Source organism: Echinococcus granulosus (genome assembly GCF_000524195.1).
Source record: "Echinococcus granulosus chromosome Unknown EG_S00001, whole genome shotgun sequence".
In the NCBI taxonomy this organism is placed as follows: domain Eukaryota; kingdom Metazoa; phylum Platyhelminthes; class Cestoda; order Cyclophyllidea; family Taeniidae; genus Echinococcus; species Echinococcus granulosus.
In genome coordinates this window covers 1940075-1962166 of record NW_020170381.1, presented here as the reverse complement: position 1 = coordinate 1962166, position 22092 = coordinate 1940075, and the positions used below count along the sequence as shown (strand labels likewise).

Sequence of the window (22092 nt, the reverse complement as noted above, 5' to 3'; positions counted from 1 at the left end):
ATGATAACTTGTGTGCATTTAGTGTACTGCTGCAGGAGCTGGCGATTGAGGTGAAATGCTATTACAAAATCAACTAATTATAAAAGTTAATCCAAATGTACCCAATGATATTCTTGTCTCGAGGTCTTCATCACTAAACATCGCCTCGATGCTTAGGCAGACGGCTTCAAGAGTCAAAAAAGGCAAATTAAACACAAGCAGAAGCCAATCAGTCATTCAAAGCTACACACGAAGAAAACAAAATTTGACGTGTCGCAACAGCGTGTCCTTATCTATTTCTCTGTTTGAAAAAAAAAACATACGATGAAATTGCTTGTAACATAAGTTTTACTTTATTCTGAGATTTGTCTTTGATTCGTTATTTTTGCCATCCTCACTACAGTTTATCCAACTGTGACGTCCATCCAACGATCTATTTAAAATGAACATCAAGTACGGTTACCTATACACTGAAAGCAGTTGAGGATTTAGCCACAACTTCAATTGAAGGAAGTCGAAGATGCAGTTTCATTGTATCTGCTATTTGTTTTGCTAAAGAGATCATATGACCACCACAAATTTTGCAAATAATTTTAAGTCGTTTTGCCCGCCAAAATACCGTTTTCCACCTCGACTAGAAATCGAGGTTCTGGTGCTTTAAAAAAAACATCTAAAGGGTAAGCCGACTTGGCTTTTGATGATAATTCAACTACTCTTTGGTTGGTTATCCTCTGAGGTAGATGTGAAGTCCACCATCCAAAAGCACTCTGATTTATGTCTTAAAATGGCTCCAGCTATAATGAACGACGTATATAAATAGAAGAGGCACTCTCCGTGTGGTGCATATAAATGTAAGAAACTCTTGCATTGCTTCTTCAAAACTGGGGTGGTGTTTTTAGCAACTGAATTAATTCAAAAGACGTATTTAGACCTAGGTGTCGATGATAAACTTCGATCTGACAAGATGAATCCCGTGAGTAGCACAGCGCTTAATTGAGGCAGTGCAATTTAGTCTCCTCAGACTTTGCATCTGCTTTTGCCATAGGAGGATGTGAAAGTTGAAGAGCGCGGTTACGGAAAGACCTTCTTCTTCCGCATCAACGGCGAGGCCCTATTCGTGAGAGGCAGCAACTGGATCCCGGCTAGACTCTTTGCGGGAGGTGGAACGGATGCAGCGGTGGTGGAGGCGCATCTGCTACAATCAGCGGCCCTGGGAGGTGTGCAGATGCTGCGCGTGTGGGGCGGGGGGCGCTACGAGGCCCGCCGTTTCTACGACCTCGCCAGTCGCCTCGGCATCATGCTCTGGCACGACATGATGTTTGCCTGCGCTATGTATAAGAAACCTCCCAGCGGAGAGTAAGCTCACCTTCGCTAGAAGTGAAGCAGCCATCAGTTGGCATTTTCTTGATTCAAAAATTAAGGCAGCATCTGTCTTCTTATTTTTCCGGCACAAAATGAGGCAAACTTGATAAGAGGAAAGTAATTAAATCCGTTTCGTTGGATAGAAAGTAGCTTAAACATTGAGCATAAAATGAAAGTGGCAGTGTGACGGACATCTGTGTTTATTTTCTTGAAATGACACATTTTCACCCTCAGATCACTCTACAAAATTGTTTACAACAATTACTATGCATTACAAAAATCCACGAGATTGGCGACCATTGAAAAGTATGGATTTTCCACTTTCTTGCAGATGTAGTCTGTTCTTATTTTCACCAATGCACAGTCGTTTTAGTAAATCATTTTTAATTTATTTCTCCTCCGCATTTCTCAACTAGACAATATACTCACTCAAGACATCAACAGCAAACTTTAGCCCTACTGAAAGGGCAAAAAAGCGGCGGTTGGTGGACCCCTAGGCAAGCTATAAATACTCGTCTTTCCGAAACGGTTGGTTTCGTGTAAGCAAACAAACAAATGCAATCATTGTGGGTCGTTAAAAGTCCCACTGAAAGAAGAAGGGGCGGCTACTTCCGCCAAGCAAGCTAAAGGAGAGGAAATCACTCGTTTGCGGGTTCGCGCGCGTGGGAGTGCGTGTACACATCGCAGAGGAGCGTGGGTGGTCTGAGAGGAAGGCCAGGGAGCACAAACTCCTCCCCCTCCTCCCCCCATCTTAGTTTTAAACAAGTGATGATGATGATGATGATGAAGCCAATCTTGGTCAATTTGCTAATTGCAGTAAAATGAACAAATTCTTAAGTCTAAGCGACGCGCCCTTGTTGATGTGTAGTTGATGATTATGGTGGTTTTTCACTCATCGCCCGTGGTCAATTCTGAGTGAATCTTCTATTTACCTCAATTTTCGTTTCAAAATTTTGCTTTCCATCTACCCAAAGGACTAATAAATGTAGATCGAAGCCCATAGTAAAACTTACTTTTCCTACTGCGTTTAGTAGAATAAGTTGCATACTGAGCACTGAATTTTGCTATAAGAAAAGCGTGCATGAAATTGTGATTTTTAAAATTACACTCTGCGCCGGTGCTTGTTTATTTAGACAATAGCTGAATGGAGCACAGAGGATGATTGAGACTGTAAAATTGAAGCTAAAAGTGAAATTGCTTTTTTATCTTTAAAGACTCCGTTCAACCTTCCGATTGACGCATGAGGTGCTTGTCGTTGTCACAACACTTTTTAAAGCTGTCATTCACTGCTAGGATTTCCAACAGCCTCCATACGCACTCCCTAGCATTACCCACTTCACTTTGGAATTTAAAATAGTAATCCTCCGTTGGCACTTGTTTTGGCAAAACAAGAACTTTTGAATAGAAACAAGGGCGTATGAAAATCAAGCTGCACAGTGGGGAAGGTGTTAGTCCTTTACTATGATAAAGTCAGGCTCTGCGCAATTTCCCATATCCATCCGGTGAAACTAGGGTCTTCGTGAGTCAAAATGGCATTCACTTACAATTTTGTCATCCAACATGCATGCTTTTAGACTTTCTTAGATTAGAGACTGTTAAAATTATTTATTTTTTCACTATAATGCGAGCATTTACGGTTGTTATCAGCTGAATATGAAGTAACATTATAACCCAAGAAAAATTTTTACCAACATTTAGTGGCACCGAGTAATATGTAAAAGGAAGCAGCAACAACATGTTTGAATTGCAAGTCTAAATTTAGTCGTTTGTAGGATTTAGTACTCTCAATTTTCCACTTTACAATTGAAACAGTTAGTCCCGCGTCTACATGTAGTCGGTGGACTGCAAATTTGGCAGACGCTTTCCACGGCTTCGACGCGTTAGGCGGTGGATTCAAGAGCGCGCGTGCGTTGACGAAGGACATATTGGCTGTGGCCGCATTCAAAACTGCAACGAAAGATGACTCCAGCGATGACAACCTTTGGAGATAGAATAAACAGAGGACAGACCGGGTCGAAGAATTGCCCATTGAATTCACTTATTTATCCAAACATATTCCCTCGCTTGAATAATTTTTTTTCAGGTGGTGGAGCAAGATTTTTATGAGTTGGGTCTTAATCAATGGCTCAAAAGGACAGTTTATCTGCTTTTGAGCTTTGGCACGGGACGAACTTCCAAGCAAACAGATGTGATATGATGAATGCATTGGAAGTGAAACATTTTGCGTTCTTTTGGACAGAAACGGTGCAGCAATTCTACAATAAGCAGCCGACAGTGATATGGGCTAAAGATGAAATTCTAGGCCTCCTTGTGATTTTTAAGAAGGAAGCAAGGTTTAACGATGCATAAAATTCACGTGTAAGTCAATTTTACTTAGCTCTCTCACAATATGACGAAATTCACATCTAGTCCTGGTGTATCTTTTAAGTGTACACGTATGGTGCATTGGCACTTTATTATCATAAATCAGGTTCTGTTTATCATATTCTCCCACCTGCCCAAGCACTAGCACACCTACCCCAATAGTTGAGTGATTGGATGGGAAGATGATGTGAAGATAAGAATAGTACATGTGTCTGCAGAGTGGACAGTGCAGAGACGGAGGTGCGACAGCAGGTGCGGCGACTACACCATCATCCTGCCATCGTAGTGTGGGCTACGAATAACGAGGTTGAGGTGGCCGCCGCTCAGCACTGGTACGGCCCTAAAATTGATAAGCAGGAGTATCGTCGTCGATTTCTCGACTCAATTGCCACCATCGCGATGCGAAGTGAGATACCGACTGTACAAGGCCCTGGTTACATCCCTCGCCGCGTACTCCTCTCATCTCCCAGCAATGCGGAGTCCTCCACCGACCCCTACGGCATCGACTTGAACCCTCAGGTCCAATGAGATATGAGATATCTATGCTTAGTTCGGGTTTAACATAATGAGAATGATCGTGTTACGTAAACTTCCATCTCCTAGGATCCCCTCTCAGGTGATGTTCACTTCTATTCCTACTACGAAGACCTGTGGGATGAGTGTACGTACCCAGTTACTCGCTTTACATCGGAGTATGGAATCATGTCTTTGCCTGGTCCTTTGGCGTGGCTACGGTCGCTGGACAACAGTAGCAGCCGACCGGATGATTGGATGATTCGCGGGCAGCTAATGATGCACAGGCTACACAAAACCGATGGCATTGACATCCTGCAGAGATTCATTAGGGAGAAGTTCGGAGAGCCGAAAGTCGGCCAAACGAAAGAGGAGACGTACACTATGTGAGTGATCACTTAAATTTTCAAGGATAATGCTTTTAAAGTGGGGAAGGGAAGCTGATTGGTGAGACGTGAAATTTCAAAGTGGTCGCCGAAATGCGTACTCTCCTCTTCGCACCAGTTGGTAGAACCTTTTTAAAAAGTTTCTTCGATCTCCTGGAATTAGTTAGTGATATGCAATGGAAGTTTCCCAATGTCTTGCGTAAGTAAGACAGCGCCGCACCTGCTACTTATGGAATAATATACTAATAAACATTATTTGTTTACGCATTGGTCACGTTGAAGGAATTCGTAGATCAAAACACCACGACAGTAGAGGAGAGAAATTAACAGTAGACTTGTATATTGGTTTGTGAGTAAACGAGGAGTTATTTGCAAGTGCAAATCGATGGTGTCATAAAGATTTCTTGTGCATTTTAATGATATTTTGAAGTCTAAAATCATCTCCCGTTGTATTCGCACTGTCAATATTATTACTAGTCGCAAAAATTTCCGAGAGAAGGCAAGATAAACTGTAATGAAAGCTTTAATTCTCATTAATGTCTCAGCTCATTGGTACTTTTTGGCCGTGTTAGAAGTAGGCAGTAGCAACCATCAGGGTTACTAATATCAAGCATGGTTTGCCCTTCTGGATGGTCCGACTGGCTATTGGTACAGCCATTTTACAAGCGCTTACTTTTAGTCGGGTACATAGCCCCCCAAAGGGATTTCAAGTATTGGTGGTTTAATTTTCATAAAGCAGGGCCAAAAGTGTATGACATTGGAATTTGAGAGTGATGAAAATGTACCTGAATGAGGGTTTGCTGCTAACCTGACTCATGAAGACCTTTTCTTAGCCTCAACTGCATCACATGGACGTGGAATGGGGCTCAAGTGTGTGTCCCACGTATTCGCACATTCGAGGTCAGTTTTGGATCACAACGATGCCAAAGGGCACTTTTAACATGACTAACCTCATGCAGCACGGTATTATGATGTACCAATCTCACGAAAAACGACCGTATCACAAAACTTTATTACAGAATGGTTTAAGAAACCCAGTAAAGAAAAGTCTCTTCAGTAATAGCAACTTTTGTAATTGCAGGGTGGTTATCCAAAAAAAATTCTGAAGCCAAAGCATGCAAAAAAACCTATTCAGTATTCCTTAGAACACAAACTCACTAGGCGATTTATTTAAAAATAATTGCAGATTAAAAAGACAGGTATGTTTTCATTCAATTTAAAGTTTGTTTGGAGTGTTTTCAAAGTTTGATTTTTAAGCTGGAAGGCATGAAAAAGACATTTTAACGAACTTTACTGTTTTTTTCTTTTTTGTTACTAATCTTTAAATGGGCTTTGCAGCGAGTGTGAGTGTCGGGAATAATCACCGAAAATGCCTTTCAACACTACTTTTGTTCCCTCCTCTTTATAGCTGGACGTACCTGACACAGCTCTACCAAGCTATTGCCTACAAAACCCACATCAACCTTCTGGAGCGCCATCAGTGCACAATTTTCACAGGCGCTCCAAACGACAACTGGGATTGTATATCGACGGGACAGGGCAGATCGATGGGTCATCTCTACTGGCAGCTAAACGACGTGTGGGCAGCTCCAACCTGGTCCACAATCGATGTGGCCGGTCAGTGGAAGATTGCGCATTACCTTGCCATCAGAGGCACCGCATCAATCACTCATCCGATTGGTCGAGCAGTCGTGTCCAGGGTGCGAAATCGGGTGTTGGTCAATTGGGTGCCTCCAATCAACCCACCGACAGACAACCAAATACGTCTCAGCGTGGTTTGTTCCTCCATTCTTTCCTTTGTCCCCCAACCGAAGGTGCTCTTCCAGAGCGGAGACAATTTTGGACCCTGGAAACCAAACGGATGTCCTCTAGAAGTCACTAACTTCACTATGAAATGGTTGCTCTCCAGCTGCCCGTCGGGAGTTCTCACTACAGTGATTGAAAACGCGGTGGAACAGACGAATGATACCGTACTTCTACTGACTCCCAAGGAAATGGCGCACCAGTGGCCGGCGACAGCAGGGTCTGTTTCGGTCACATCGGTCAGACGCGTCAATACAACACCCCCCGAAATCCCGAGTCCACCTTTTCGGTGGGACCAGGCATTCGAGGTGCAGCTGCGTGCGAAGAGCCCCGAGATTTTTGTCTGGCTAGTGATTGATCCCTACATCAATCTCGACGGCTGGTTTTCCAACAACGCCTTCAATATGCTGACCTGCGAAGAGCATAGTCTCTATTACTACATAAAAGGAAGGATTCCTGTCTTCGAAAAGCGTCTGTGGAAAGCTATTAGGATATACACACTCGCTTCGATTGCGTCCGACAGGTGATCCTATAAACCAGTCGGATACCAAGCCTTGGTAGCAAATATTGCAGAAAAAAATTTAATAAGATGGTAGGGTTTTATACCGACACTACTCATCAGTTTTCCTTCAGTTTAACAAGTTTGTTAAAAGTAAATTAACTAAATTCATTTTAAAATACCTTGACGACCGTCATCTGGTACACATTTTGGAATGAGATCGTCTGTGAGGATTAGCGAAGTTGCCGCGATTCTGTAAATTTGGGGATTTTCAATGTTTGTCATATTTTGACAAAAAGTGATAAGATGATGGATGCCTCTATAGGGGTGTGGCACAAAATATTTGGATATAACGCACATCTAGCATACTTCATTCTCTAAAATAAAATGTACCAAAGCTTGTTGTTCACAGAGGCCTAGTTTGCCACTATCTACCTCTAGGTTACTATCATGCAAATTATAGCTCCTCTCCCGCTGAGAACACAGTGACTCGGTGTAACTCCAAGGCAGTCTATTAAGAGGAAATATTAACTCTTGAAATCTAAAGGGATAAGCATGCTGGGTAGATGACGAATGCATGCTCTTCGGTCCCATAATTCCTAGTTCCTCAAGTGGGCATACTGTGCACAGGCAATAACTGACCCACCCGCTTCAATGAATTCGTATATTCGTAGGAGTGCGATTGATATCCCCGCACCGTGCACCAGCGGCGGGACACCATTGTGAAATAAGAGGAGATTAGCAATCGGTTGGTCTGTTCACTTCCCCGGTAGCAGCAACTATGCAGCATCCATGGAAACGCAGGATCAACATTTTGTTCCCACAAAAAAGTGGTGAAGCACTTTCCCATAAATCTGAATAGCGCTTTAAACCTGATTTTAGAGCTAGAACGGTCAGCCGCGTATCTTTAGATTTGAGTTAGGTTAAATTAATGAGAAATAGCTACTTCGTGCTTGAAACTCTCCTACCTGTGTACTGCACCTGGCACTTCTAACGTGGTACGGACTTGTCACAGCAGACACCCTCCATGACCTCGTTCACTGATTTTCGCAAAAAACCGAGCAGTCCTCGTATATGCTGTACATATTCCCTGATTCTCATTTGAACAAAATCACAATGGAAGCGCTTAATTCTTCCAAAGTATGTTATATTCAACTAATTCGCATGAGGCTTTTGGCTAATCTGAAAAATCTAGTGACCGACTCAAGTGTGACTGCGCCGTGGCAAAAAGGTGAGCATCAATGAGTTTCACTACAAGAAGAAATCTTTAGCTAAGGATCTACTTAGATCTGCTTTTATTCTCAGCAGGGAGGGATGGTAATTTTTTAAATAGATAGATAGATAGAGAGAAGGCGGGTACTGAAGGAGTGTTAGAAGCGAGAGGTGGATTCCAACTACCCAATAACTAGGGGAGCGAGAAGCTAAACATCACGCACAAACACAGGGTATCTAGTTTGGAAGGAAGAGGGGAAGGGAGTAGTGGAAGTAAGGAGTGATTTGGGACGTATTTATGATGGTGGACGCAGGGAGCGGGGTACAGGCCGGAAGATTCACAAATCGCATCCAACGCATAGAAAGAATGGTTGTGGTAATCGTTTGAGCACCTCAGTATAACAGAACGCGGTCGGTAGGCGTTGTTGAGTGAGACGCGATCGAGCACGCGTGTGCGTGTGCCTGTGTAGCAGAATGCAGAGCACAAGCACAAGGAGGAAAGGAATGGATGGCCATAGTTAGCAAAATACATATATAACAGCGGAGAACTGCTCCTACGTTGAGATAAAAACATCGACATATGCATATGCTCATTTAGTTGGTGATGGCAGTGACAATGAGAGCGGTGTGGTTGTGCGATTCAACGCTGGCCCAAGGCTTAGCAGCATAGGAGGGAGGGGAAAGGAGCGAAGAGTGGGAATGTGAACATGTGGGCGGGTAAATTGACAACTAACGACTCAACTACTCTCTATTGCATTGAAGGTACTAAAATAGGAGACAATTATTAAAAAATGGAGATGAATGGAGGTGGCTTAATCACAGAATCGAATGATTTGATGGAGCAAGGAAGGCGGATTGGAGGAAGCCCACAGAGAGCCCGCAAAACATGGATGTCTGTGCGTGCCGAGCACTCCTTTCACTTCACCTTCACCCCCTCTCACACTAATTGTAATCAAATAAGGAACGCGGAGACGGTGGGGCCTTGGAGTAGTGAAAGCCCGAAGCAGGGCTAGATTGAGTCCGGGAGGTCGGCTGAGTGGGTATTTTCTCCACTTCGGCGTCCACCAAGGAGGTGAGCGAGAGAGGCTTAGGACACTGGACCAATGCGCGATGCAAGGATGTCACGCTCTCGCGATTCAGGCCTGCCAGACGACTTGGCAGACTCGCTTTGAACGCTTCTACCACGCGGAGCTATAATATAAAATAACAATTAAGTCGGTATCTTGCTCTAACGCCATCCTCCGGTACAACAGATAAGAAATCATGCAATGCGAAAGAAGTAAAGTCTTGCGGTTCCTCATGAGATAGAGCTCACGTTTAAAGCGTGGATTCATGGAAACGGAGAAAACGCAATAAAACAGGTATCTTCTTTCAGTGTTCGGGACAGTTCCGGAAATGCATGAAGTACGAAGGGATCGTGTTCAATAGAGAGCACAACAACGAGGCAGAGAGCATGCTGAACAAGCCCGCGACAAAGTATGCGCGCATGCCGTACTCACTCGTATTTAACGTAGTTGGCTAGGGTTGCACAAAGGCATCGTAAACTATGCGAGGCGCGCGAGAAGAGCCTTTCATTTTCGGGGTTCGGAGATGTGGGACTGTCTACATAATTACACGTAAAAACAAGCACGCACACATACACACATTCTCTCGCTAGGGGTGCACACAAAATGTCTTTCCCTTTCGCGCTTCTGCTCTATTATGTGGTGAGGGTGATTGCATAGGTGGGTGTGGGTGGTGGTAAGGAAGAGGGAAAAGGGAGAAAGGACGAGCGAGCGAACTAGTGGGAGAGAGAAGTGGTCAAGAGACTATGTCAGCGAGGATGTGGAAGAGCCCGAGGAAGAGGATTTCTGACGAGCCTGACTCCGAGTCACTGGAGGAGGTGGAGCAGGCGTCTTTTTAGTCGATTTTCTCCGTCCACTTCCTGGAGTCGGCGTGGTGCCTACTTCCATCAGCGTCTCCGCATCCAGCGAGGAGGTCCACGGAAGTGTTGGGGTGCGACGGTCCTCCTCCGAGGGTAGCCACAGTGGTATTTGCTGGCTGAACTTATCCCCCTCCCTGAACACCTCCTCTCTCGCCTCCTGAGCCCGCGAATCTTGAGCATCCGGCTCCTCAACCAGACTGTTCACATCGTAACTCGTTGAGCTCTGCTCTTCCATCAATGTGCCTCTCCAACCACCTCTCCCCTGCTCAAACCCCTCCTCATGCTCCTCCTCCCGTAGCTGATGCTCCTGCTGGGGTTGTCCGTGTGAATATAAGGGCTCGTCTTCAGCCAGCATAGTGGGCGTGCGATAGAATTCGCGAATGTTATCTGCCATCTGGGTGTCGTTGGATGAGTTGTGCGGCTGTTTTTGCTGATTTAATTGCTGCTGCTGTAGATGTTGGGCCATGGATGCTGCTCGGACTTCGCGACACTTGGCCTGACGCTGCTGGTGTAGCGCCATGGCAATGTGTTGGCGTTCAGTCGAATTATCCAAACTGTTTCTGAAGGCGTGCACTGCCTTTAACTGAAATGAGTCGGTTGACACGGGTCAGGCACACCTTGACGGGGGTCAACTGTTATTAATGGTAAATGTCAAACACAATGTGGCTATTTGGGCTTGATAGCTACTTCTTGCTTCGTTCTAATAGTATCATCACAAGAACTAGGTAATATTGGACTACAATAAATTCCAAATTTAGAAAACTCTACAAATTCGGTGCTGATATGTTAGATCCCATTATTGGTAAAAAAGTGGACCTGTTAGTCGAGGGTGGGTCGAACTCACTAGACATTAGAGCAATTTAGATGTTCAGTTAGAGGCTTGGAAAAGATACTTCTGGCGTATCAGGCCAAGAGATGCATACCAGTGACCTGGGGGACATAAAATTCTCCCCAAACCTCCTTCCCCTTTAAATCTCGAAGTCTCAGGAGAGGGGGCAGGATCGCCAACTTCGCCTCCTGCCTTCATGCACGTACGCACCCCAGTGCATGAACCGAACCGACCAATGGGAAATTCCCACTGAGGGTGCAGCAATAGTCACGCGTCAAATTGCCGCAGCTGCCGACTACCGCAACGGACATAGCAAATACGTGGTGGAAAATGCAGCGATCGATGCGGACGATTAAACTACTTATCAACCAACAACACTACCGGGTCGTCATTTAGGTATAAAAAACGGAACGCTGATGAAGGCAAAGCTTCTCCTAATCAAGGCACATGTCATTCCTTACAAAGAATGAAATTGTTGCTTTGGCTCAATATATTCACTCATCTAAACAAATAGCTGAAATTAATGAATTCTATATTTACGTCAGGGAAGAATTGTATGTTCGATTTAAGCTCATATCGAACAGAGAAGAGCTAACAAACTCAAAATTCCAAGTAACCCCCCCCCCCCCCAATCGTCGAAGATAAAGGGAGGCGAAAGGTCACAAATTCGTCAGAAGGGCAGTGTAACCGTGAGGTTCGTGGTATAATCAAGGTTAAGGTGCAAAGATAATTCCCACAATGACGAACAACGGCGTTATAGCCGGGCTCCGTCGGCGGAATATGCTAACGAGCGAGATCATCCAATTGTTCGCCTCTACTTGCCAAACATGGTAAACCGTAACATCACTGCATTACAAACCTCAAGTATCATTTATCAGCATTAAGAATGGATATTAACAGTGACTACAAGCTGCTGATCGGGTATGCCTGCCATTACTTAGATCAGGAAACTAGGGTCAAGGTCAACACGTCAGGCGGCTCTCCTTCTTATGAAAAATTGATCACTTAAACCGCATAAAAAATTTCACAAGGAAAAAACTTACCCCGACCCTAGGAGTTGTGCAGTCACAACACGATAAATTAAAGATGACAACGACGCATGTGACCGCTTATAAGCCAGCCTAACTCAAAGGCTGAAGCATCTACTGTGGCTACCACGAATAGTTATCAACACTACTAGTCATAATACATGTAATAACTGAGTGAACAACAGAGACTCCGCACAAATAGATAGTTCTGGAGAAGCACAGGGTATATGGACTGGGCGGCGTGCGTAATTCGAAGATAATAGAGAAGGACGGCGAGGAACAACGACAATAGTTGGACAGTCGTCGCGGTGGACATGCTGGGATGGGGGATATAGAGAGGGAGAGGGTGGGAGCAATTACTGTAGCTTCCACGTTGAGCGCATGTGCATATGGAAGTATGTACATATGGCTATCAAAATCAAGAGGAAGTGCTCCTCTGGCTTCGCTAGTGGACCCTTATTTGCATACGATAGATGATGCAACCATTCATATGTGCCCATCAGAAAAAGGATGACCTACAGAGTCCTCTTGGTTCCGGCGGATTCAGATCCACATGGACAAGTACCAAGGGAATAAGGTGCTGTCACCGAATCATCAGCAGCACAATGGTAAGGAAACAATTTAGCTTTATGTTCTCGTATGACTCCGACTGGCAGTTTTTTTCGTTTCTCTAAAAATCTAAATCACTTCGGTGATTAATGGCTCAGGAATGATACAACCGGTAAGTTGGCTTGATGTGACTAGTTCAATCCTCAGAAAGCGTGGGACAAAAGCAAGCTTTGCGACTTTACCAAAAACACATAGAGGACTCCTTCACTAATTACAGAAAAATACATAATTTTACGTAGCCATAAACACAATTAGGGCAAGGTTAGCATCCTGGCGGTAAAAAGGTACCAAGACTAAGGGGTAGCGAAACCATGAGTGTAGCTAGGAAATGGGAAAATTCCGATTGCAATCCTAATTCGAGTTAAAATAATGAACATCCGTACAGTCGAAGAATAAGAAATGTGTACCAGATTTGCGCCCGAAAAAACCATAAATCCTGTACCAAGCGAAAAGCTAATCAATCTAGTTCAAGTGGAACACTTTAAGCTCTAAGCATAGGAAAGAGAAATAGACAAAGCGGGATGAATTTTGCTACGAGAGTGGCTGACTCTGTGAAGCGAAAGGAGCTTCTGACAAAAAGACAATTTATCACTCCAAAGAAGGTGCGAAATGCGGTGGCCACCTACAAGAAGCCCCTCCCATGCGCTCAACTGAATGTGTCTTCTCAACCTTGCTACTAAGCCACTGTCCCGTCCCACCCCGTCCAAATGCTATTTTTGCCTCAATCATCTCCCATCTTAACTTCGCACACAAGTGCAACTTGACACCTCCGAAGTTTAGGTGAGCAAAAGTGCAACTGAAGTGCTAGGAAGGCGACATCCCCAGATCTTGAGACGGGAACAGCCTTGAAAGCAGAGAACTGCTCGAAGTAGATGCCTATTGAGGTCAGAGGCGAGGCACGGATCTTCCAGAGCGAGGGAAAAATGCGTAAACGTCTATCGAGAATAAAATTAACTGCGTAGACGGTGGTGGTGACAAGAACAAACTCTCGCACCTCAGGAAAGTGAAAATTTTATTCACATACGCATGCACGGCGCACCTACTCACAAACACTTTCCGTTTTCTCGGGGGAACGCGCGTGCGCGTGTTGTCTCTATGCCGAACGTTAGGCGGTTTTTCGTCTTTTGGGTGGAACGGACGGAGAAAAGAAGGCGGAGACTGAGGAGAGAGTGGGGGAAGCGGCGGGTAACACAGAAGAGGCGCAAATACATGCCCAGGCAAAGAGGTGTAGCCTTAAAATGACTTGGGACGGGGTTAGAATTGAAAGTAGTGCCAATCGTACTGGTAACAGCTTGCTACGGAGTCGCCCGTCAACCCAAACGTATGCAGTGGATGTTCCGCCTCCGTTTAGACTAAAAAGGGACTTAACCGGATCACAAATAACCTCAGTACTAAGAAGGAGGGGGACAAATGACCCACAAAAGTTTTAGTTGACAAATTAAGCGCTGTCGCGTCCAAATGATGCTCTGCAAAGCAACCATGGATTTAGCCCGCTTAAAACTGGAGTCAAGAGGGGAATAACAAGTAAAAGGCAAACTTTAAGGAGGTCACCATGTAAACAACTAAGATAAAATCAAGTTATACGCAATAAGACACCACCTGACGTAAATGATATTGCGATTTTGAAAAAAAAAAGAGAAGGAACACGCTCTGTTAGTGTCAGAATCCGACAGCATGGCTCAAAGCCTGCAAAGAATGCCGTTTAGTCCACTGCTTCCGTCCAATAGTAAATATTTTACCAATACACAATAATCCAACGCACAAACGGTCACCACTAAGATACTTGACAACCCCAATGGTCGGAGGATTTTTAATAAATCCAGCTTTGGATTTATTTTCGACCCTAGTGGCGATAGCAACGATGGCGACTTCGACCATGGAACGCACTTACCGATCTCAATTCCCTGCCTTTGTGATTACGTAGTCAAATGCTGACTCGATGGCGGGTGAAAATGCAATTTCGCGTGCACACTCAACGAAACGCATTTTTATGATTTGAGTGAATCCCAATTTATGGTCAGAGAACAGTCAATATTCTTGGAACCGATAAACCAGACGACTTTTACAACTTACGCAGAAGTGTGGAATGCCTTCATACTTCTAAATACTACGCATGCATTAAGGCAATTTTCAAGAATGACCAGTGAATCGAGTCCTCTGAGGAGGCATTAGCTGAAGCAGCCTGGCAACCGATTCCTTCAAGATAACCAAAAGCAAAAAAACCGAATGAGCCGGAAGTTTAATAGGGAGACTTTGGATTCAAAAAGAAATCCAACTAACAGCTTTGTTCTGCAAATTTTCAAGGTTCGAAGTTACCATGACTACGGCTCAGTAAGATTATTGGGGCTACTAGTGTGACTTTTTAGTCAACTGAACTAAAAAAAAGCTGAAACGTTGTTATGGTTTCAGATTTATCTCACCCAACAATAGGAGAAAATAGCAAAAACTATAAGAATCATGACGCATGATTAGTGCGATTTACTTGAGTATTACATGAATACGCAAGTTGCTAGAAACTAAAGTGAGTATAGAGTTCGCTTACCAATTAAACTTCAGACTAAATACCTCACTAAAGTCAAACATTTTATCCTTGAGACGGCGTGTAAGGCCCCAAGTGATAGCTGATCTGACCCCACAAAATACCCTAACAAGTGGTCAAATCCGACGATTGGTGGCTAAAAATGACGCGTTGTAAAAGCTGGATATCTTCTTTGTGATAGGGTTAATTTTTAATTTGGATATATGAGGCCAATGAACTAATATCGGCTTCTTACTCAAAGTCCAGTGCTGGCCAATTGTAATGCTGCGTGTATCACGGACGACGTCAGACAGGCGAACACAATTACCTACAAATATCTCCGTATGCTCTGCTACATGCGTACCCAATGACAAAAGAGCGATCAATCAGTTGAGCCTAATATCGAGTCGGTCAAGGATACTGACATATCTGCAATCTAAACATCGCAAAAGTTTCGCTGACCAAAGCAAGTGACGCGAAGGGGTAAGGCAATTACAAAAGTTGCCTTTTGTTCAGATATAAGAGCGAGGAGTTAAATAGTGAGGGAAATCACAAATAAATACACTAATCACACCTTGACTCATGCTTACATTTTCTGCTCATTTCAATTTGAAGAGGATAAACGTGAGCTGGAGGGTACAAGGAGCAATGCATGTGTTAAATAATAATGGTCTAGAAATGCAGCTGAGTGTCTATTCAAAGAATATTGTTTTACAACCTGGGATATGAAATTGACATTAAATCCCTACGCGATGGATCTTAAGAAAATAGGTTAATGGAAACAAATACATTATTTGTACCTTGAATCCACGAACTAGAGATTAAAACCCAAGGTTTGGTAAGGTTGCAAAGTGATGAGAATAACAATATCAGCGAAACCCGGGTCCTCTTCTACAATATATACGTTTTAACGAGTTTAAGAAAAAAAGTTGGTACATTGATCAGCCATTAACCAGGTTGGGAACGTTGCCAGACCCAATGACCTCGGCGAAAAAAATGAGGTAATCAACTTGACAGCTCTCAAGACTTAAACATATCTGCATAACATTCAATGACGCAGACAAGTGCAGTGAAACTACAAAAGAACTGCAATAACGTTTTCCGTTCGGCCCGTTCCCTCCTATGTTGATGCATCTCTGGAACCCATAACCAGCAATGAAAGTGGGAGGAGAGGGGTACATGACAATTTGAATATATGGGCAAAAAAATTCAACTTTTCGACGTGACCAACTGAAATGGACAACTGGATCTACAAACCTATTCAAATAAGTATAATATAGCGCTAAGATTGTGAGGCTTTAAAAAGTCCAAACGTCAACCAAACCAGCAGCATTAACGAATGGAGACATCATGGAAACCGGTAGAGGAAGAAAAGAGGATCTAAACTTCAGTCAGGAAACAGACGTCAAAACGATGATTCCATAGCCGCCTTCCGGATTCATGCATTGAACTATGGATGTACAATGAATGAGCCAAAAAGGTAGACAACTACATTAGATTGCGAATTGCTTCATGAGTGAAAACGCAGTGCAAACCAAAAACCTGAAAATGGCAAAAAGTACAGTTGTCCTTTGCGGGGAAAAGGGATTTCACAGGCAACAGCAGGCAACTATTTGATCTTCACGAAATCGCCACCATAAAGTGTAACGACCTCATATCAGAGGCTGTCCGAATCAGGTTAGCTCGCAATTAGGTAAGGGCAATCTCAATTTTAAGTAAGACGGAATTGATGCACCAAATTTGGAATCAGTGAGGTGACATCCCAATGATGAAGAAAACAGAGTATTTTAAAAAACTCATAAGCACACATCAATGACAGAGAAACCTGCAATGTAGATTCCAAAATAGTACACTCACTACGTCACACTGACTGTACCCTAAACAAGCATGGAGCAGAAGCCACAGAACTGTAGAGCAGATGAGAGGTACCGGTGTCAGTCTACCGCAGATGAAACTCGAGACTCCGACGGAAGAAAATTCAGTACAATAATTCAATAGTGGTTTCGGAGGTCAGTGGATGAGAATATATCCTTTCCAAAGATTAAAGAGAATATGTTTGACGCAGTGATGAGTCCCACAAGAAGGTGTTCCAACTGTCCCCTCCTGCAGGTATCATTCTACTTTAACCATCACCCTCATCCGACTCTCAGGGGACACCACTTTGGTGGTTTACTTTAGGTCTGCTGCCTGGACATACGGATGCTGCTTCGGAAGAATATTGCAACTTGACTTGCGGATTTATACACTTCGTCTTTACCACTTCAGTGTCGATAGTTGATGCGCGGAAATATTCTGTTTACAAAGGCCTCCAGACTACAGCAATATACCATGCATGAGAATTTGTGCGTACGTGTGAATAGTTAATCACATCCCATTCCCAAAAGGATTGTAAATTTGAGCAGAGGTAGCAAAGATACGACTTTCGATTGAAGTGGTCGATCAAATTCTCCTATTATTTTTTTAAATAATTAAGCATAACAACGGATTTAGAAATAACTATGAAAAGCGCACATGCAATCTCCCAACTCAGATAATTTTGTCGTCTTATCAAAGCAAAGTTCTAACGTTGACTGCGCAATGGTGGCTAAAACACGAGATATACAAAGTGAACAACTTATTAAATCAGCTTCGAATCTCCAGTAATCGCAAAAAAGGAAGAAATGACATCAGTTTGATTGAATATTAATGGACAGCAAAGAAGTACCCACACTCGCAGAAAAAAATGCGTTCATGTAAACTGTGAACAATCTGAGAACAAGAGCAGCTATGGTCGTTTTGAATCTACTCGAAGTGAAATTAAAATTGGCATATGTTCTTGAATATTTGCGCACAATAAAGGTGCGATGCTGTATTTGTAATGTGTCAGCTCCTTTAATTCATTTTCCCCGAAAATCCGTCGCAACGTTATAACCTCAGGACAAAATGAATGTACTAAGACCACGAAAAGGGAAGGCAATTGAGTAAGACACTTTTTCTACATCGATTTCGTACAAAAAGGAACTGATAAATGGGCTCCTTAAAAGTTGGCAGGAAAGTCTAAAAGGAAAAAAATAAACATATCTGCATGCATTTTGTATAATTTCCTTCAATTCCTGCGTCCGAATGACTGCTATTTCTACGGGCTTGATTTTCTCCGTTGGGAGAAGTCGGTCTTGCCTTAAAACAAGTCATGATTGATTGACATGCATGAAACCTCAAGTAAAACACTACTTTGTTTTAGCAGTCAACTGACTTACTATACCATTTTAGTACCCCAAACTGGCAACTCTCGAACGATATATGCACATTTAGACTGTTTCTAGAAAATGAATTACAAAAAATGGAGGGTGATCTGGAAACTAAACATTGGGATAAAGTAGTTTACTTTAATAAGACTGAATTTCAAATTGATGAAACAAAATCTCCAGGCATCCAAAAGTAGACAGTCAACTGATTTGTTAATTAATTTAGTGTCTCCTAAGTTTGAAGGGAGCGGTGTCGAACTAGGCAAGCGAAAATGCAGAGAATCGGCCAAACTGCGAGTCGATGCACTTAATAATAAAGTATGCGATTGATAAAATGAGACTTCTGAAATTTGCAACATCGGTTTTCCTAAACATGAAGTTACTTAAGATTAACTAGGGATAAAAGGTGCCAATAAGTTTTGCAATGACTTGGCTCCCAACTAACCCTGAATTACCAACTTACTAATCAGCTAAGCAATCAATTGACCAGTCGGAATTACGTTAGCGCCCCTGCCTCATCTTTTACCTGCTTTTCAAGGAGAAAACCCCACCTGAGTATTGAGTTTAGAGCTGTGTACTTAAAAGAACTCATTCGAATCACTCAACACCCCCATAACAACACGTAGACATTTGAAGTTCCATCCAAATATTTTGCAACTGAAGACGGAGCATGTGAAAGAGAATCATTAGGAATCACACTGCTTCGGAAGCCTATTTGAGGCCACTCCGATATTTTTCGATTCCAATCCTTCTACTCTATATGACAATCGATACCAGACCATCATACTATTAGGTCGCACAGTTGGTTTGTTAGAATGAGTTCGCAAAAATAACTTCATTGATTCAAAAGTGTGGTCTTGACATCCACAATTAGATAAATGTCCATGCCTAAGAGCTTCTTAGACAATCATGATATTCGATCCGATAGGGGGAAAGTGGAGTTTATACTTGTTGGAACGGTGAAAAATCACGTACGAAACATAATTAGGAGATTTAATTAGATCGGAGAGAAAGCCGGTTATGAAAGTCAAGATAACCATGACGTGAAATTGTTCTATCTAAGTGCTAAATTTGGACCGAGGCAAAAAGCAGACAATGGAAGCTTGTGTGTGATCGGGCCGTCCAAACATGAATCTACCAGCTTTGATGATCAAATAATTCTATAATTAAATATCATACCGTACAAAGTGGCAAATGTAAACGGCATTCCAAAGTGCTGTCCGCAATACAAAATATTTCAGACAGTGAAGAGTGGTTACATTTGGTTTACCAAAGTTAAAAGTTATTTGAAGCAATTACACTAAGTCTCATGGTAAACAATTCTTCTCCCAAAGTCTGAGTAAAGCAGATTTCAGCATCAGAGCAGCCCTTGTCAGTGCCAAGTTTTAAGTCCGTATACGTAACTAATGGGCTAAAACTTGGGTGCGAAAGTAAAAAAAATAATGGGCGTAGATTTCGCGTAAACTTTGCTTAAAAATAACCACAAGGCTAATATACTGTCTTTAGTAAAATTATTCACCGCGTTTTATTGATAAGGGATATCTCTACGCATACATCAGACTTCAGTGCATTAAATTATGGTCCATGTGTACGATTAATAACAAAACCACAGAAGACGACTGACTTCAGTCAGATAAGTAAATTAAAACGGAGACAAAATCAGGAAACGGCCTTGAATGGAACGCTAATGTATATTGGGGGTGCTAGCGAGAGATGTTTGTGGACCCTACTTGCACAATGGGAATACGTCCGGTTTCAAATCGGAGTAACTGTCTGTATGTATTTCAGCGTCATAAAAGTAGATACATACACTAATTGCGCTCTTGACTTGATCGTGGATGAAAGAAGGTGGTGCAGGTGGTAAGTGGGGGAGGGGAGAAGAAGGCATAGGGAGAGGGGCGGGCATGCAGACAGAGGGGAGACGAGTGGAGGACGGGCAACTCATTAGAATAGTCTGAGCTACAACGTGACGCCATAGTAATGTACGCAGCACATATATGCACACACGCATACATATATGTGCTATGCGGATATACATATGTGGATATATACATACATATATTGATATATGCCATTTTACACACACTTACTGCATTCATCTGGTGGGTGAATGGGAGGGTGTAGAGGTTCGTGAAAGGAAAACGAGAGAAAAAAGTAAACGCGGCTGAGAATTGAAAAAAAGGACAAATCAACAACGACGATAAAGGCGAAGATAGAGATGGAGCGAGAGAATAAGGAAAAGATGTGAAAAATGTATACACTAGGGGACAACATTCCGAGCGCACACATACACGAGCGCGTGAACACGCCCGCCCGCATGCGACTACTTCGGTCACATTATCGATTAGCTTCCGGATCATCGCCACAACCACCATCATCAGCATCATCATCTACCGATTCTTCAGGCTCCTCCTCCAGACTCCCGATACCACCGAGGCGGTACTGCGAGGAGAGACGGCTGTCTTCCCCAACTCCCGTGGAGGAGAGATTAATGCTCTGTCTTCGAGCGGCCAGTACAAGGGGATGCTGCATGGCCTCGGTGTTGATTTGACTCAGTGTAAAACGGCGCACACGACCCATGAACTCATCACTACGGTGATCCAACTCGTGATCACGTGTGGCCTATTCCAATACCCAAACATGGACGCAAATGCACGCAAACACACACGCATACACACACACACACACACACACACACACGAGGGAGAGATTGACAGAAGAAGATTAGAGAGGGCGAAAACGCGAGAGACAAACAACGGAAAGGATCGGGAAAGGAGGAAGCATGTGTGGTTTAGTGGGTGATGGATGCATGTAAGCAGCCAATAGACATTGACGACAGCGGTGTCGAGTCCGTGGCGGAGGAAGCGTCGCCGATGGATCGATTGAAGTCGCGAAGGAAGAAGAAAAGGGAGAAAAATAATCCACGTCAGAAGGGCTTACGACAACTTGGTGTGAGCACAGACGAAAACCAAGCGGTAGGACACACATACTGACGCGCACCCACACACGCCCAAATGCTGCTGGTAGGAACCTCCTTACATTCATTCCGTATTTAACAGACTTCTGCACCTTCACCCCCCTCCCCAATTCAAAGTATCCCCATACACCTACCATGGCAATTAGAATATTTAATCTGGTAAATGGACACGTAAAACTTGCCATGTGTTTTTTCTAGGCTATTTTAGGCTTGAAGAACATTTTGACCAGTACAAAGTGAAATTCTCCTGATTAAAGCACGGTCCCCTACTTTGATCTCACAAGTGTTCATGAAACCCGGCATTTTCTCCCCAAATGTTTATCAAAAAAATAGCTCAAAAATGAAGTAGTTAGTCCAGCGCAGGGAAAAAGATGCTAGGCTGCAGACAAGATCCCAAAAGTGACAGCTAAGTGCACTGCCGAACGAGTGGAGAACCTATGATTCGCCCATCTAGCAGTATATAAAACTAAATAAGAATCAAATTATTTTCAGCAGTAATGGCTTAGACGTCAGATGGAAACTCCACTCCAACGCTTTTCACCAACGTAGAGCGCAGATTATGATCCTTAATTGCCTCCTTCAGGTAACCTCGTGAAGGTGTAAAAAATAGTGCGAGTCCTAAAGACAAATAATCGACTCATGTTTGAGCATTTAAAATGAACTGTAGTGAAGAAAAAGCACCTATTTTAGTAATACTCATGCTACCCTATCAAGTAAACCTGAGTTTATTACCCAAAGGGATAAGCAATAAAAACATTCTAAACGCATCCAAATTTCTCCTGTCTTGTCGGCCTAGAGAGAAGGTGTTTGCAATTCATACACAAACACGCTCACGTAGGGTCAAACATACGTCGGTGATGGGCTG

The 22092-nt window shown here is 43.3% G+C and overlaps 2 protein-coding genes across 2 annotated transcripts in view; one reads left to right on the top strand and one right to left on the bottom strand. All coding sequences in view use genetic code 11, as the record gives it.

Moving 5' to 3' along the window:
- Positions 1–943: 943 nt before the first annotated feature.
- On the top strand, positions 944–6934 carry EGR_00224 (Beta-mannosidase; the record flags this gene model as incomplete). The annotated part of the gene is made up of 5 exons (XM_024489473.1): positions 944–952; positions 1025–1335; positions 3924–4224; positions 4309–4604; positions 6013–6934. 5 exons carry the CDS (start codon positions 944–946, stop codon positions 6932–6934), a joined length of 1839 nt encoding a protein of 612 aa, XP_024356151.1.
- Positions 6935–9926: 2992 nt separating this feature from the next.
- EGR_00223 (Plasma membrane calcium-transporting ATPase) overlaps positions 9927–22092 on the bottom strand; it is a gene marked incomplete at both ends in the record, with an annotated part of 39684 nt that continues 27518 nt past the window's right edge. Inside the window, 2 exons of the mRNA XM_024489472.1 lie at positions 9927–10625; positions 20645–20872. Coding sequence (XP_024356150.1) covers positions 9927–10625; positions 20645–20872 — 927 coding nt within the window. The remainder of the gene's footprint in view (positions 10626–20644; positions 20873–22092) is intronic.